The sequence below is a fragment of the Labeo rohita genome, chromosome 7 (assembly GCF_022985175.1).
Source record: "Labeo rohita strain BAU-BD-2019 chromosome 7, IGBB_LRoh.1.0, whole genome shotgun sequence".
Lineage (NCBI taxonomy): Eukaryota > Metazoa > Chordata > Actinopteri > Cypriniformes > Cyprinidae > Labeo > Labeo rohita.
In genome coordinates this window covers 33,758,057-33,776,133 of record NC_066875.1, presented here as the reverse complement: position 1 = coordinate 33,776,133, position 18,077 = coordinate 33,758,057, and the positions used below count along the sequence as shown (strand labels likewise).

The following is an 18,077-nucleotide window of genomic DNA, read 5'->3' as shown; positions in this document are numbered from 1 at the left end:
GGCTTGTCCTCAAATATCCCTCCTTTGCTAAATGAATAAGATTTATCAACGTTAATCATGTCAATCACATGTAAAGCATTAAAGAAAACACCGCTGCACTTCAGGGAAAAAAATACAGCAGCTGGAGCTGAAAAAGAGGCATCAAGACAAATTTTAAGAAATTATGCACACATGTGGTGAAGAAAAAAAAAAAAAAAAAAAACTCTACTTTGAAAATAAAATGTAGTATTAAAAAAAAATGATAATAATATTCAAATGAAAATGTAACACACCGTGTTAGTAAACCTGACTAACAGCAACACTTCAGCGCTTTGGGCAACCGCTGCTCAGCTCGGCTCAGCCAGCATGAAAAACTAAAGAGCTGCAAGCTAATTGCTGGCGATCATGACGCAAACGGTTTCCTTGGTAACCGAGTTTTGGAGTAGCCGCTCCAGCATTTCCTCATCTGTTTGCACTCACACCAGCAGGCTGACAATGCACTCGCTGCATCCTGTTTCAGTCTGCAGACAGAAACGCCGCTGATCTCTGTTAACCCCTTCCTCCTTAACCTGGAGAACTCTTGCGCGCTACAGTAATTACTCACGCCACAGGTGCTGTTAGGATCTTGTCGGGTGGAAGCCTTGGAAAAGAAAAAAAAAAAAAAAAAAAGAAAAAAAAGAGGGGTTTTCGGGAAGTATCAGAGAGGAACAGCTGGTTTTACGTTACGGTTCTTTGTGTCTACCTTAAAATGCAACAGACAACTTACGAACTGAGAGAGATGCAAAGAATGCAACTGAAAGCGTCAACCGTTGAAATATTCCAGCTTGGCATGGTTCCTGGCACAACAGAACACATTTATCTACTGCTCCCCTCAATAAAGAGCACATTTCACATTAAAACCAGCCGAACACATTATTAGATAATCAAACACGATTACATCGTGAATGCACTGTAAATCTAGCTGAGACAAAATAAAGTGCAGTTTTTGCTGTACAATATTAGTTCAATATTATTCGAACTAAAAATAAAATAAATCTAAATATTTTAAATAAAATAAACAACATAATTCGGGAAGTTCCTTATATGAAAGAAATCTGCAATTTAATTTCATAATAGGACTGTCAATGATTAATCGCGATTCATCACATGCAGAATAAAAGTGTGTTTACATAAAATATATGTGTGTACTCTGTGTATGTTAATTATGTATATATAAATAGACACACAACAGATTAAATGGTTAAAGGCAGATGTTTCCAACAACAAAATTTATATGTATGTGTATGTATGTATGTATGTATGTATATGTATGCATGTATGTATGCATGTATGTATGCATGTATGTATGTATGCATGTGTATGTATATATATATATATATAAATATATATATATATATATATATATTATATTATATTATATTATATTATATTATATTATATTATATTATATATATATACACACATACACACACGCGCACACACACATACACATAGAGAGAGAGAGAGAGAACATAAAATCAAAAATACAAAAATCATGTTTTTGTTTTCATTGTGCATTCCAATTAATCTCAATTAAACTGCAATTGGGTTATTTTGATTAAGTAAAAATAACTAAAACAAACACAGCTAAATAACACAAAAACAATAAAAACATGATTTTTTTAAACATTTTTAAAAACGGCGTTATCCATATACATATTAGGGCTGTCAAACGATTAATCGCGATTAATCACATACAAAATAAAAGTTTGCCTAATATATATGTGTGTACTTTGTGTAATTATAATGTATATATAAATACAAACACATTCATGTATATATTTAAGAAATATTTACAAGTATATGTAATAATTATAATTTTTATATTGTTTATATTATATATAAATAAAAATCTTTTGTACATAAATGACATTTCTCTTAAATATATACATTAATTTGTGTGTATTTATATAGCCATAATAATTACACACACATTTATTAGGCAGACTCGTTTTTTTTTTGGCAAACTTTTATTTTGCATGTGATTAATCGCGATTAATCTTTGACAGCCCTAAATACGTACATATAAATATTTTGTATATAAATATAACATATTTTTCTTAACATATACATACATTTGTGTGTATTTATATGTACATAATAATTATACACAGCACACACACATATATTACGTAAACACAAACTTATATTTTGCATGCAATTAATCACGATTAATCGTTTGACAGCCCTAAATAAGAGTAATCATTCCTCACTGTTGTCTAGCCCCTGCTCCTCATTTTAAATTTGCGACTTGGGTCTGGGAGATTTTGCATAACCAGTGTTAACAGATACAACACACATAACCACCAATGTTATGCTAACCACATGCTGCAAAAGAAAGCCTGAATATATAACTTAATCCTAAAATGTGTGAATAGTTTTTAGAAATTTCCACATTTCAAGATTATCCCCATCCCTACAACACATGCATACACACACACACACACACACACACACACATACCAGTCCATTCAGAGAATGAGACAAAACCTCACTCGCACTCCAATAATGGAAATAGATCACAGCGCTTCATCTCACACATAATAGGGCCAAGCCTCCCCATTTTCTTTTCACTTGTTTTAAAAAGCATTCTCAGAGATTCACGCCCTGTTTCATGTCACTTCATCTTTTTCATTTATGACTACAAAGTACATATTGCTGGCATTGTTTTTCAGGCTTAAGAAGAAGATATTAATATTGAAACTCTACAAGAAACAATTTACACACACACACACACACAACGGTTTGTCATGTCTCCGAGCGCTCGGTATGGACGGAGTGTTCTCTACTCTGATCATGCCGTCGAGGAGGCAGTCAGTAAATTGTACATGGCAATAAGTAAAACTTGGCCTTTTTTTCTGTAGACATACTCTCATACGTCACCACTTAGTGACGTCAATGTTATATCATTCCACATGGCATTAGTGCAGGAGAACGTGACAGCTGAGAGGAGCTCCACTCCACTGTTCTACCGTCTCACACACACACACACACATGCACCTTTTCTCTCGCTCGCTCTCTTTGCTTTATATTTAAGGGTTGCTTAGAGGCATTACTTGCCATTATATGACTACAAATAGATGGCTGGAAATGCATTTTAATGACTTGTATTTTAATTACAAAATTAAACAATTTGTCTGTTGCACTCAGATTTTTAGTGTGTACTTACAAAGGGGAAACAAAAAGAGAAATAAAATAAAAACCAGTCTGGAAAATATTTATAAAAATAATTTTACAATTTGATTACTCAGAAAAAAAAACAATACTGCTGACTGTATTTACTATAACGCCATGCTATCCATGTGACAGCTTTTGTCTCTTCCTATTTTTAGGCTTCTGTATTATTACAGTAAAGCACAGTAACAGCTGATGTTTCAAAAGTCTCAATGAGACGTTAAGACTGTGGCACAACATCATTGTTGCACACACCATGGCAGAAGGCCATGTAATACCACACAGGCTTTATTCCTTAAATACACACACACACTTCATGCAGATGAGTGATTGCAAATGCTCCTGCTTAATCCAAAATAAAATTTAGGGACTGAATCAGAGCCCCAGCTCTGTATTTATTCGTAGATAAACACACTAGCACCACATTCAGCACAAGAGAACATTTCAATATATTAAACTTAACAACGAATGGGTGAAGCATCGACATCACAGCCGAAAGAACAGTACAGTAGAAAAACATTTAAATAAGATGAAGATACCTAATGAAAAGATGCACTTATGTGATTGCTCCCTTTTTTAAGTAGCTTACATAAACCGATGTTCAGATGATGGTGTTTTGTTGTGAATCTCTGCATGCACTTTCACCTCACTGACACCTCAGCGGTGGTAAAATGTAAATCCCTCTCATCAAATTCAATGAATTATGAATTGTCAGTCTCGCTGTTCTTTCATAAATACATAATATGGAGCGCTTTCCAAATGTGCCACATGCATTGCAGGGGATTCCCGACCCAGGACGTCTCCCACATTCAGGCATCTCGTTCGCAAAAGTGATCTATTCATTTTCATCTGAGGGAAATTATTGTGAGCACACATGGCCTCTCTCTGGCATTTGCATTCACACACACACAATCACGGGCCATTCACATGTTGTCAATTCAATCAGCAAATCACTGAAATAGTATTTTCTTAAATATACTATTATAATATATATAACCTTTGTTGTATTTAGAAGTAATTATTTACAGTGAGAATATTTATAAGATATATACAAAAGACTTTTTATGAAGTCTTTAGAATTCAAATGAATTTTTCACAATAAAAAAAAGACATTCCATAGGAAAACAATGCTATGTTTTGCTCTGTATTCAATGCGATAATTCCCATAAATTTCCAATTTCAATAAAACAATAACATGACCAAGAAGAGTGGTTTCTCAACAGTGCACTTTAAATGGAAACACTGTCACAATCAGCAGTAAGCTATTAAACAAACTGTATATCATCAAATAAACATTGGTCAGTTTGTAGAGGATGAAAGATGCAGGCCCATGTGACAGCACCGTAACCTTTCGTGACTTCAGCACTACTTATGTACGTCTAAACCTTCTGGGCCTTCAGTTATTGTTGATGTGTTGAAAAAGATTAGCTGAAACCTTACCTAAACACAATATATTAAACCTCCCTGAAGCTGGCAAAACTGAAAATAGCTATGAGCCAAGTAGTGATTGTTCTCATTCTCTGCACTTTCATGAGGTCACGAACATCACGAAATGCCCAAAACTCTCTACAAACCCATATGGCAAAACACCCCAGAGACAAACAACAACTGCCAACTTCACAGCTTCCATATCAACATGAGCCACTAATAGCAAATGACTAAGCTACATTCCAATCGCAAGCTATCTGAATCACTCTGACAGCAACAGAAAACAAAATTACACTAATGTGTTTTCTACAACAAAAAAAAAAATATATATATATAGAAATATTACAAAATATGACATTAAAAAGGACATCAATCACCTGTTTTTCTAAAGTAAAACTGTCCAACTGCGACACCAGCAAGTAAGGTTACAGCTGCACTCTGCGTCTCTCTCACCTCCCCTGAGCCCGTTCAGTTTTAACAGACCCCCTTAAGCCAGTGAGTTTTTGGGGGTAATTTAGAATGCATGGGGAAAAGTCATGTGAGAGGAGGCAATGCCTCCATTGCAAAATGATTGGATATGACTGGATATATTCGGCTGTGATTGGTTCATGCGATAAATCCCGCCTCTTATGTTTGTGCGCATTCCGCATTCGCGAATCAGTCTGAATGAGCAAAATAATGGCGTTCATGGAAAGACTAATTAAAAAGTAAGTAAACAACTAATTTATATACACATTTATATAACCACTTTGTCAAATCAAAATCAAACGTCAAATGACCTGAAAACATCATCTCAAAACAATTTTTTTTTGTGAGCAGTGAGCTTGTTAAAACTAAGGGTACATCTGTGACCAGTGTTTAAATATGTTTATTATTATAAACATCAGTTCATAAATAAAATAAAAAAAAAAAAAAATAAAAATGTATTTTTTTTAATTGTTACTACCTTGACTTATTATTTTGGAATAAAGGTAAAATGCTTTTTGTAAAATGTACTTTTTGTAAAATGCACTTTGTAAATAAGTTCAGAGTGCACATTTGCATACCGACATGCTTGACAGCTTTTAAAGAAGAACTCCACTTCCAGAACAACAATTTACAAATAATTTACTCATCCCCTTGTCATCCAAGTTCATGTCTTTCTGTCTTCAGTCGCAAAGAAACTATGGTTTTTGAGGAAAGCATTTTAGGATTTTTCTGCATAAAATAGACTTCATTGGTGCCCCGAATTTGAACTTCCAAAAAGCAGTTTAAATGCACCTTCAAAAGGCTCCAAACGATCCCAGCTGAGGAAGAAGGGTCTTATCTAGCGAAACGATCAGTCATTGCTTTCGAAAAATAAACATTTGTATACTTTTTAAAAGCACAAAAGCTCGTGTAGCACAGGCTCTGGGATGCGCATCCACGGGTTGTTCTTGAACGTTTTTGTTCATTTCAAAAAGAATGTGACTCGGGAAGAACGAGTCGTCTCGGAGAGTGATTCATTCAGTCACGCATGCGCAACATCCTATTAGGTTCTGTACTGGAATCAGTTCACCTGTTTCGAGACTTTGGTTTTTCAAGTCGTTCGTTCATCTTATGGGGCTGTCACGTGATGCTGATTTTGCTAAAATGAACAAAATGACTCGAAAAAAGATTAGTTCATTTTGCTGAACACGACTCAAAGGTCCAAGTTGGTAAAATGATCCGAACTTCCCATCACTACTATGAATCACGTCTTTGAATCACCACAAGTTCATCGTCTGTGTACTCCAGCTCAGAAAGGTAGAGTATGTCGAAAAACTCCATGTTATTTTCTCCTACAAATTCAAAATCGTCCGACAATGTTGTACCTTTTGTTTGTAAACTATAGAACAGCTTTTGACTAACTTGTCATTTCTTAGTCTTTGCGCGTTCGCTTTGTAAACACTGGATCTGTGGTTCCGCCTACGTTCCGCGTGACCTTTCGACGTGATTCATAAGTACGTGAACACGCATCCAAGAGCCTGTGCTACACGAGCTTTTGTGCTTAAAAAGTATACAAATTCTTATTTTCTGAAAAAAAGATAGTTTCACTAGATAAGACCCTTTTTCCTCGACTGGGATTGTTTAGAGCCCTTTGAAGCTGCATTTAAACTACATTTTGGAAATTCAAAATCAGGGCACCAATGAAGTCTGTTATATGGAGAAAAATCCTGAAATGCTTTTCTCAAAAAACATAAATTTCTTCATGCCTGAAGACAGAAAGACATGAACATCTTGGATGAAAAGGGGGTGAGTAAATTATTTGTGAATTGTTGTTCTGGAAGTGAACTTCTCCTTTAATGCTTCCCCTTTAATTTATATTCAAACTGGAAGCATGATTCCAGGCTACCGTTTTCAAAGCACAATGCAAAAATGTGACATTTTATTCACTGAAGCTCTTTACTGACACTAAACCAAAGTCCCTTTCAAGGAAAGTCTCTCGACGGCCATATTTGCAACAAATCCGGGCAGCTCGTACAAGACCTGATCCTTTCTAAATGAATGGGGGAATCCTGAAATCTCAAAAACAGCTCGCTGAACTCGCAATGTTGTTTCTTATGCTTAAATAGTGTTTAAAAGCTTATTTTTCTTTTTTGCTGTGCAAGTGCATTGGCTGGTCTAGCCTAAGGTTTCTATGGGAGCAGCAGCCCTTACGCAATGACTTTACAAGTCAGCGATTGATTCTTTCATTTAGAAGGTCTATTCCGCTATATTGTGCGTTGCAGTTTCTCCCATTCATAAATATAGGAGTGAACATTCTTTGTATTTCTATAGTTTCTATAGTTTTTTTTTTTTTTAAGATTTATTTTTGGCCTTTTTGCCTTTATTGTGATAGGACAGATCATACAGGACAGGAAGTGAAGTGGGTGGGATCGGGAAAGATCCTCGAGCCGGGATTCGAACTCGGGACACCCGTAGCGCAACAATGCTGCATCGGCGTCAACATTTCTATAGTCTTTGATTAAACCCAGCAGCACATATTCCTACTAGCCGGCAACTCGCCGAAATAAAAGCTTGCTAATGGTAGGTTTGAAAATGATGAAAATTCAGTTGACATGTAGCGCCATTGCGCTCCAGGCGTCCCAAGTTCGAGTCCCAGCTCATGGACCTTTCCCGATCCCACCCCCCCTCTCTCTTCCTCTTCCTTTCCTGCCCTGCTGTACTGCCCTATCAAAAAGTAAATGTGAAAATGCCAAAAAAAAAAAAAAAAAAAAAAAAAAAAAATGATGAAAATTCATACAAAATAGTAAATATTATCATTTAATTTTTAAGTGTACTGTAAAATATTTTTATTTTTATTTAATACTCCCTTTTTATTTTTAAAATATAATAGTATTACCACACTTTATTATTTTGCTTATTATTTTACCTAAAACTAAATAAACAAAGTCCAATGATATTATCACTATTATTAATTTTTTTAAAGTTATATTTGATGGGTCACACAATGTGCAGTGTGAGGACCAAACCAAATCTCCAGGTACTCTTATGAGAGCCAGGCTAAAAAAAAAAAACTATGTACACCCCTGTTTATAATGATAATAATATGTGAACAATTGTTATCAATTATGACACAGCATGTAAACATTATTTTTGACTTTAATATTGTAGTACCCTTTTTCAACAGCAAAGGTCAGCACTGTTCATCAGTTTACATATAATTTTGCAAAGGCACTCATACAACAACTACACTTTATATCAAATTAATAGTGCAAAGTAGGACTGTAAAATCGATTTTTCAGGGCTAACTGTTTCCAAAGTAAAAGTATGCAAACTGGCCTGTCAACTACTATACAGTGTGATATGCAATGATAATGAAAATGGAGGAAAAAAAAAAAAAAAAAAACTGAAAATTAAATAAAATAAAAATCAAACAAATGCCATGAAAAGCGCAATAACTCAGCTGGTTAAGACAGTCCAGCCTTGAACTATAGCAAGGAAATACACTTTGTCCTGACTTTTTTTCTATGTAAGGAATAACATACAGCCAGCGAGTCATTATCACAAAATAAGCCCTGCTAGTGTGATCAGCCAAAGCACAGGAGTCTCATATCACACTATTAATTAAATAAAAACATTAGCGTGAAATATTAATTAAATATTTAATCTAACTTGTAGATGTTCTTCCATTACCAATCAGCCTTCAGCCCAGCTAAGGGACATCCATATACAATAGGGCTGCACAGTTAATAAAATTTCTAATTGTGATTACAATTACGGATGCCAAAATTATAAAATCCCTCGAAGGCGCAATTACACAAAAACAACAACAACAACAAAAAAAAAAAAGTCCACTTACACTATTCTGCATGCTTAAGATGTGTTTTTTTTTTGTTTGTTTTTGTTTTTTTTCAACAAGTTTCCATTGTTTTACTTTTAGCATAACATTATAATACCATGCATATTTTTTAAATGTATTTTTTGACTTAAAGAAGAAACTAGAACAATGTATAGTTGACATTTGAGGCATAATGCTATAGAAAAGCAATGAAAGTTTTTCAGGAAGAGTGTTGTTTTCAGCTTGATTATTTTCATATAAAATATGGCAAGCAGTTGCTCCAAACAATGGTATAAGCTATTCAAAACATCATTCAATGTAAATTGCGATAATCAGAATTAATAATCACAATTACAATTTAAAGGAAATAATCGACAGTTATGATTTTGTCATAATCGTGCAACCCTAATATATATTACTACATTTGAACGGCTAAAGAGAATATGAATATATATAAATATATGTGTGTGTGTGTGTGTGTGTGTGTGTGTTTGTAAAATATAACATTCAGTAGTTGAAGTAAGTGCTTTGAGACCCTACATGGCACCAACTGGCTTGAGTTGACATGAAAAACAAGAGTTCACAAAGTGAGGAAACATGAAAGCGGTACCCATATGTTACCATGGGCAACAGTGAAATATCCAGCTTAGCTGCTCTGTGCCACAATTGACCATTAACTGACCACACCAGTGATGCCTCTCATGATGGTTTTAGCTTGATGTTGATCTACACACGCACATAATAATTCAAGGCTGTAAGCATTATGGTTGTTATGCTGACAGCTGCATTTTCATGAACTGTATTTTGACATGCACGTAACTGACCAGTGCTTTTTACAATGTGATTAAAGTGCAAACAGATTATGTGACACAATTGCCCGGTCATTTGGGTTTCTCTGTGCATTTTTTTTTTCTTTCTGCATTTTCTTTAATTGACCAGCTCTTCTTTCATCATGCCCTTTTTCAGCATGGTACAACTAAGATGTCTGACAACATAGAGAAGGACCTAAAATAAAAAAAAAAGTCCAGTTTCCTTCATCTATCTTCAATGCATCCACTGTTTACTCTTAATGATAAACCTATATATTGTGAAATCATCAGTTTGAGATGTTAAAATGAACAAAAACATGCACACGTTTGCAACACCACACAGGCTACCTTCTTAAGTGATAAAATTGTGTCCTGACTAAAAGTCTAGATATGCATCAACGATAAAAGTACGGTTTATACAAATTCATCATGTACTTTGTATTTTGGAAATAGAATTTTAAATAGAAATTTATTATGGAAAGTCAGTATAGATGAAACAGATCAAGCTCATCACAACCCTGGCAAATAATTTTGTTATCTGAAACTAAAAATGCTTTTCTTCATCTGTTCCTAACTATTTTATTGTTTCATTTTTAATAAGCCTGTATGTTACAAAAGTAGCAATTTTCACAATTTAATTCACACTTCTTAAAGATTCAGTACATCCTGATTAACCAGTACTTGAAAATTTGATTTAGCAGATTTTTTCCAATTAACGACTCCCATGAAACAGTCAACTTCACCTGATCTGCAAATAACTACTTCTTTTTGTATATATTTTGAATGTGCGTGTGTGTGTGTGTGTGCGCATACACTTTGTTGATCTGTTACGGTCATAACTTGAGGGGCTAAATTCAATTTTAACTCTAAAATTTATTTTAATGTGTAAAATAATCCAAATTCCATCTAACTGCATTACTTTTAGCTCAACGGCAATGATAAAGCTAGCTATAGAAAAACACAAAAAAGGAATGAGGCATTGTTCGCTGCTCGGCCCCTAGCATCTCCACAATATAATCGCCGCTCCATGTGATATGTTAAATGTGACTGGGCTTTGTTATGATTATCAACTGATTTAAAGGTCCAAGCCACATAAACATCTCAAACAGCCTGGCTACCGCATACAGTGGTCCATCTTAAAAGCGCCATAATCCTGCCATCAGTTCTAAACACAGCACAGGCTGTGACGAACATTGGGCTGAAAATGCAATGAGTCACAGGTGGCTTGAAGAGAGGACTGGAGCCGTTTCTCACTGTGTGCAAGTGAAAAAGTCATGAGGCCATACGTGAGACACAGCATTAACCGGAACAACACGCAAAAAAATAAAAAATAATCGAGCACACATTAAGACCCTGTCACGGGAGAAAAACTACACAGCACCAGGAGAAAAACTACACAGCACCAGTAACATAAAAGAATAAGTAAGTGTACACTGTTTGCACACAGCTGTGAATTTAACAGCAGAACGTAAAATAGGCTGAACCAGTGTTTACTTCTGATTGCCCATGACGTTTTTTCCCAACTGATAATGACTGATAATACCCTTACACTCTCACACTTTTGAGGTCTGTACAAGGAGAATGTGAAAAAAAATAAATAAAAAGTTTATATATATAAAAGTTTATATATATATATATATATATATATATAAATAGAGAGAGAGAGAGAGAGAGAGAGAAAAATACATATAATAAAAATGTAAAATGTGTATAATATATAAATAGCTTAGTTTGCGGTGTACATTAACAAAAAGTATTGTTTTAGACAGATCAACATCACTCACAGTAAAATACATTTACTACAGCTTATATATATATATATATATATATATATATATATATATATATATATATATAAATAAATTATATATTTTATATATAAATTATATATTATATATTACCAACTTTTTCTTTCTGCTATTAAAGCCGCACAAAGGGGGAAATGGGGAAATATTCTGGGAGGTTGGTTTCTTTTGGTTGCGTTTCTTCTTCTTTTTCTGTTAATAGAAATGTCTATAAATAAAGCATTCCAAAAAAAACATTACATTTACTATTACTATTATCATAGTTTATAATAATACCCATGTTAAATCAGAGAATACTAATACTAATACAATGCATTCCTTAAAATCAAGCTCAAGCAGTACTTTGGGGAGAAAAAAAAGCTGTTCACAAGGTCCATCTAAACAGGATTGTGTGCGAGTATGAACAAAGAAAAAAAGCTGAACTATCAAAAACAGTCAGAGACAATCAGAATGAGAGACCTATGTCTCACACGTCATACCATGACTCAAACTGAAAAAAAGACAGAAGTTGCCCAAAAACACCTATTGAGAATTCACTGTACAACAACTCTACTTCAACTCAAATCTAAATAAAAATGAGCACACAGATAGACGTCTGTGTTCAATGTGCAAAGTCAAAAAGTGCATTTCTTCAGCTCCCTTTTGATGAGGTGAGGGCACAAATTTTATTACATAAAATTATTCAGAGTAGGACGAATTAAAAATGCATTCATAGGAGTGAATTTTTAATGGATTGATGACACAAAATGATTTGTTGTTCTATGCTTTCTGAAAGCTGTCATCATTTTAACGTCAAGTACAATTTGCATGCATTTTAAATATGTGTGTCTCAATAAGCACCAACAAAAGACGTGAGCTCGAATTATATACTGTCGCAATTCAAACTAGGACAAAATGGAGCGGAAATAAACCGAGCGAAATCCACTCACTTTCTTTCTAATTTGATATTTCGTTTTCAGGTGTCCTGACAGAGCCCATGTGAGGGAGAACTGATGCTGCTGCTCAGTAGGAGCAGGTGCCTGCAGGTCAAAATAACGTCTGAAACTGGTCATACTGAAACCTCAATTCATGAGCGTGACTGGAACAGTGCACTCATTCAAAGCACACTCAAATCACTTGAAGCACAAAGTGAATGGCCTTATGTGCAAGCAAGCAGAGAAGGAACTAAACTCTTTATAATTAGTGTGAAAACATGCATAGCTCATTCCAAATGTACTTGAATTATATTTTTGTAATTTACTGAAATACTGCCTTTGTGTTTGTGCAGAATCAAGTCAGGATGACTACATGAAAACCCAGCACTGTGTTTCAGTATATTTACTTTGCCGCACAGGTTTGATGACCTTGAATTTAGTGTTTAAACATGACCCTTTACCCTTGGCTGAGGCTGACTTTTTTTTGGGCAATGTGGGCTTGACGTTAAAAAAAAAAAAAAAAATTCAAACAACTGCAAGCACCATATCCTACTCAATGAACTAACAAAGTTTCCATATTTATACAACTTAAAGATAACGAATTGCATGTGTCTAAAAAAGTTAAATAAACAGTCTGCTGATTTTCCATTATGTCACACACACATAACACACACCAAATACTTTTGTTAAAACCTTTCACCTCACACTAGAATGCAAAAGAAAACTCAATCAACATTTAAAACTCTATATATTCTATTTATGGTACAGACACTGGGACAAGAGCTGCTCCACTTTTCAAGTGTTTGAATCAATGATTAATACTGTTAGTTTTATTTCACTTCGGTACGATCACAACATTCTGACCAGCATTATAAGAGCGTTGTAAACTGGATAACGTCCTGTGGGTGAAAAGTAAATGCTTTCCTGTAGTACTGAGAAGAGGCAATAAGGAAATATTACTATGATTCTACATAGACATTTTCATTAAATGCGTTTATGTAACTTGTTAAAAAATCTTTTACAGGACAGATCTTCATCTTTTAAATAAAACAGACTGTACTGGAACAACAAGGGGACACAACTCAAAACTTCACTGAAATAACTAGGCCTGAGCGCAGTTTTGATCCATCTGAAACACCCTGTTCACTCTAAAATACGAAACAAAGCTAAAGTGAAATGTTTATCAAATAAAGAAAAGTTCTCACCCCATCACAGTGAAACAATCAAACCTAAATAAATTTGGGAGCTAGGCAACAGGTGACTGACCCAACATTAAGACCTGGCTTAACAACAGTGTATGCAAAAGACTAATACTGTCACGTTTATGTTTATGTGGTGTGATGGGGTATCAGGAGTAGGTTTTGGATTGCAATGTACACTTTAAAAAAAAAAAAAAAAAAGGTTACAAAAGGGAGTTTTCGCAGCAGTGCCACAGGAGAACTGGTTTTGGTTCACCAAAGTGCCTTTCTCAAAAGAAGCGTTTTTTGTTAGTGTGAAGAACATTTTAAACCTTTTTCCACTATAAAAGCTCCATGGTTGTTAGGTGTCAGAAATGTGATGGTGTGTATCAGGAGTATGATGATTTGTGATGTGTTTTATAGTGCATACCAGGAATGTGATAGCATATATATATATCAAGTGTTAACAGAGTTGACGGACTGCTGAACAGCCCCTACCTGTTCTCTGGATATACAGGGCAGAGAAGGTCTGCGGGGCATCTTACAACTGCCATAATAACTGCTGGACGTCTCTCCCAGAGAAACACAGCTGGACCTTCTCCTGGGTCTGATGACGGGAACTTTCTCCTCGGCGTTAGGAATCCTGCCGGCCGTCTCCCTCGGTGGGTAATAGTGATCAAAACAGAGCGCCAGCAGAGTGCCGGAGACCCCGGCCATACACGCCAGCACCGGCCTGAGGGACGGAGACAGGCAGCCGAGGCTGGTGAAGGACAGCAGCCACACCAGGCTGGCGAAGACCAGGATCAGGACGCTGTGCTTGAGTTTGAGAGTGGGGATGAGAGTGAGCAGACCCACGCAGCCCAGCACAAACAGCAACCTGCCCATCATTTGCATCTGATGGTGCTCCTCTCCCCACTGCAACAAGCGCAAGACCATCAAATCCCCCAAGTAGCATGATGCTGGTAAGGACAAAAGCCAGCATCTGCTGCTTTCCCTCTTCGTCCGCCTCAGGTAGAGGGTGAGGAAGAAATACGCGCAGCCGATGCTGAATAAAGGACTGATGGACTGGGAGAAATCAAAGAGGAAAGTCCGCAGCTCCGAGACGCCGTGCTCACTCTGAAAGCTCCTAGAAACGAAGCAGGAGAGCGCCAGGACTGCCAGCGCTCCCACGTAGAGAGCCGAGCCGCGGAATAGTTTGGACTTGAGGATATCCTCATTGCAAAACCTACAGACGTTGAATAAAAAGCCCCTCGGATGGTCTTGTTTCAACGGAGTGACGCAGCTCTTCACATAGCCGTTCCTGAAGCTCTCCGCGCTGTTTGCATTGCCAACAACACCATCGTGCTGTCTGATTTTACTGTGCAAAACATCTCCTTCCTCCCGCACAGCCATGTTGTCCTCCTTCAGTGCTCTTTAAACTTTCATTCCTCCGAGATAAATCCTCCGTGTGTCAACGGTTTACTACATGACGGCAAACGCGCTCCATGGTCACTCAAACGTGCTCAGGCATTTTGGCCAGGAGGAAAAGAGGCTGAAATGTTGTTGTTTTTTAGCAGACTCGAGCTCTATGTCGCCGTCTAGGTGCGACAATTTGTAACAATGACTGGAGCGCGAGAGACAGACGCACGCGCGCGCTCTGCAGCGCAGCCAAACCGCGCCGCCTTCAATTTATGTCTGTATATTTCATTTCTAGACATTTTTTTTCTGATTTTCATTCGGTACTCGAACAATTCTACAGAGCAGTGAAGTACATCTATGTGTAGAAAATACTTAAAACACAGCATATGTGTGTATAAGTGTGTGAGCGAGTGTATCCTGTAATTGTAAACTTTGGAGTCATGTGTGTGTACATAGCTGTCTTTATTGTTTGTTCATGCATACAATTGTAGCATATGACTGAGCTAAGTCACTAACCGGTCATATAAGTAGTTTTGATTGCTCTACCTTTTACGTTTTCAGCAATAATGAGACAACAGGCCCTTATGGTTTCCATGCATAAGCACCACAAGAGGTCACTAACATGGACATTATGTTACAGCTGAGCTTGCCAGTGATGGGGATCCTGAGTCTTAGCTGGCTGAGGAACCCCCTAATATTAATAACACTGCATACTAACCCATCATTATTACATTATGCTAATTTAGGTTGAGTTTCTCAATAAACTAGCCTACCTTTGCACTCTTCATAACGTCCTCTATAAAAGCAAAATGGCTAATGCACTAACATGTAGAATTGTATTTTTATTTTAATGTTAAATGTTAAAGGGAATATATATTTCTAGAGAAATCGTCCAAGTAGGCCTGTCATGATAACAACTTTTTGTTGTGCCGTATATTTGCACCAGAAATAATTGCGATAAGCGATATTATTGTCATTTTATGACCATTTTATGCCACTGAATATATAATCATAATATAACAGCATAATAATGCAAGAAGGCCTACGCACTTTCAAATGACAACAAACTTTTAATTCTTAAGAATATTTTGATTATGGAAATTAAGTATCATAACATTAAATACCTAGATATAGTAAATAAACATTTTCTAACAAAAAGTGCAAACAAGTAGAAAAAAGAAAAATGCACAAAGATTTTTCCATCTACAGATTTTTCCCTGAGCTTCTTTTCTCTGTAAATTAAGGGTGCACACTATTGCTGAAAAACACAATCCTTACATAGCAGTCAGATGTCTGTATGCACAAAGGCACAGATCCATAAACAAGGCCATATCTGCAGATGAACTAGCACCTCATGACTACACCACATTATGTACAAGAAGCTGCAAAAGACAGGCGCAAGTGGAATGCAAAAAAATATGGTGACATTCATTTTTATGTAAATATAATGGGTGATATATTGCGTCACCATAAATTATTGAGGTCATACTGTGCGATAAGATGATATATTGATAATTGCAACAGAGCCCCTGCAGTACCTTTAAGAACATGCTGGAGTATTACACATAGGCCTACATACCATATTCCTTTTGTGCATTATTTTAATCAAGGTTACAACTTGTGACATTCAGTGATAATGCTGAAGCTTTTACTTGCTTGATCTAACTGATCTTGAGATTATAAGACGAGTATGGAAATATGAGGTAAAAAATAAAATTGGGTCGTGACCCTTTTGTCTTTGTTCAGTCAACACCTTTTCCCTTTCCTAAAAAGAGGGAAAGTCCCTCCGATGCCAATGCTTAAGGTCAAAAGAATCCGTATTCTGAACGAAACTGTGGTCTTTCCTTTAAAGCGTGAACACAAAGAATGGTTTGTTTAATGGTCTTAAAATGACTCACGTTTTGTAAAAAGATCCAGATATAGAAGTTTATGAAAATGTAATATATTTATTCCATATTGATGAACATGAACAATTCATGCACTTGGCTGGAAAATTGGTTCAAAACTGTGGTTCTCGCATTATGGTTCATTTACGTTCTCTAACGTTGGAGACTAATGCTGGTTCCATAATGCATTGAAATTGACCTCATTTACTTTACTTCTGTGCTGCAATCCCCATAGCTATCTTAAGAGCTTTTCCATGATTCCAACTGCACAAGTGAAGTGGTTGAGTAGACAAGTCAATAAAACCACCAGTCATTCTCATGTGAGGATCATGTACGCACTAATGTCTCTTCCAAGTTTTTATGGAACTGGTAGAAAGCTGTTCAGCAGGAGGCTATGAGATTATATGGATACACGAATTTATAAATGTGCTGCACTCTAAAAAATATTTTAAAATAGGGTTACGTGTACTGTGTTAATATGAAGGTCTGTACTGACATATTCACAGGTGTTTTCTCTGTATTTTGAATTACGCATTATACTGTGTTGTATTTTGTTACAGGAAATGTGTGCAAACTGAACAGAAAATGTCCATTTATGTTATATAATACAAATTGTATTATATAATGAATATATAACATTTCCCAGCAGAGGTATATGCGCATCAGAACAGCAGTGACTATCTAACGACATTTTTCTTTAATAGGCCTATTTATAATCCCTTTTATTTTTTTTAAATATTTATATTTATTTTCTCAAAAAAAGGCATTAAATATATAGCAATAGGCCTAATAGTCCAAAATGATTCCAGTTATAAAAATAGTTATATTTTTCTATTTTCATTTCAATTTTACTTAAATGTAAAGTAATTTTGTTTTGTGTTTTGACATTTCTATTAGTCTTTGTTTCTTTATGTGTATAGTGTTTAGCATTTTTATTTCAGTTAGTTTAGTACATCAATATGAAAGAAAGACAAAAAAAAAAAAAAAAAAAAAGAAAAAAGTGAAATGCCTTGAACTGAAATAAAATCCATTTAGGTTTTTATATTTCACTTTTTATATTAGTTTTTGTTATGGTTTTAGTTTTAGATAATAAAAACCCCGTTTCTCATTAATAAATACGAATAGCTTGTATTATTCAACCTTTTCGCCTCAGACATTCGGTTTTATTTTTTCTATAGGCCTACA

At 35.6% G+C, this 18,077-nt stretch overlaps 1 protein-coding gene across 1 annotated transcript in view; it reads right to left on the bottom strand.

Moving 5' to 3' along the window:
- pde3b (phosphodiesterase 3B) overlaps nt 1-15,424 on the bottom strand; it is a 64,846-nt gene extending 49,422 nt beyond the window's left edge. Inside the window, exon 1 of the mRNA XM_051114993.1 lies at nt 14,107-15,424. Coding sequence (XP_050970950.1) covers nt 14,107-15,000 — 894 coding nt within the window. The 5' untranslated portion in view covers nt 15,001-15,424. The remainder of the gene's footprint in view (nt 1-14,106) is intronic.
- Nucleotides 15,425-18,077: the final 2,653 nt, after the last annotated feature.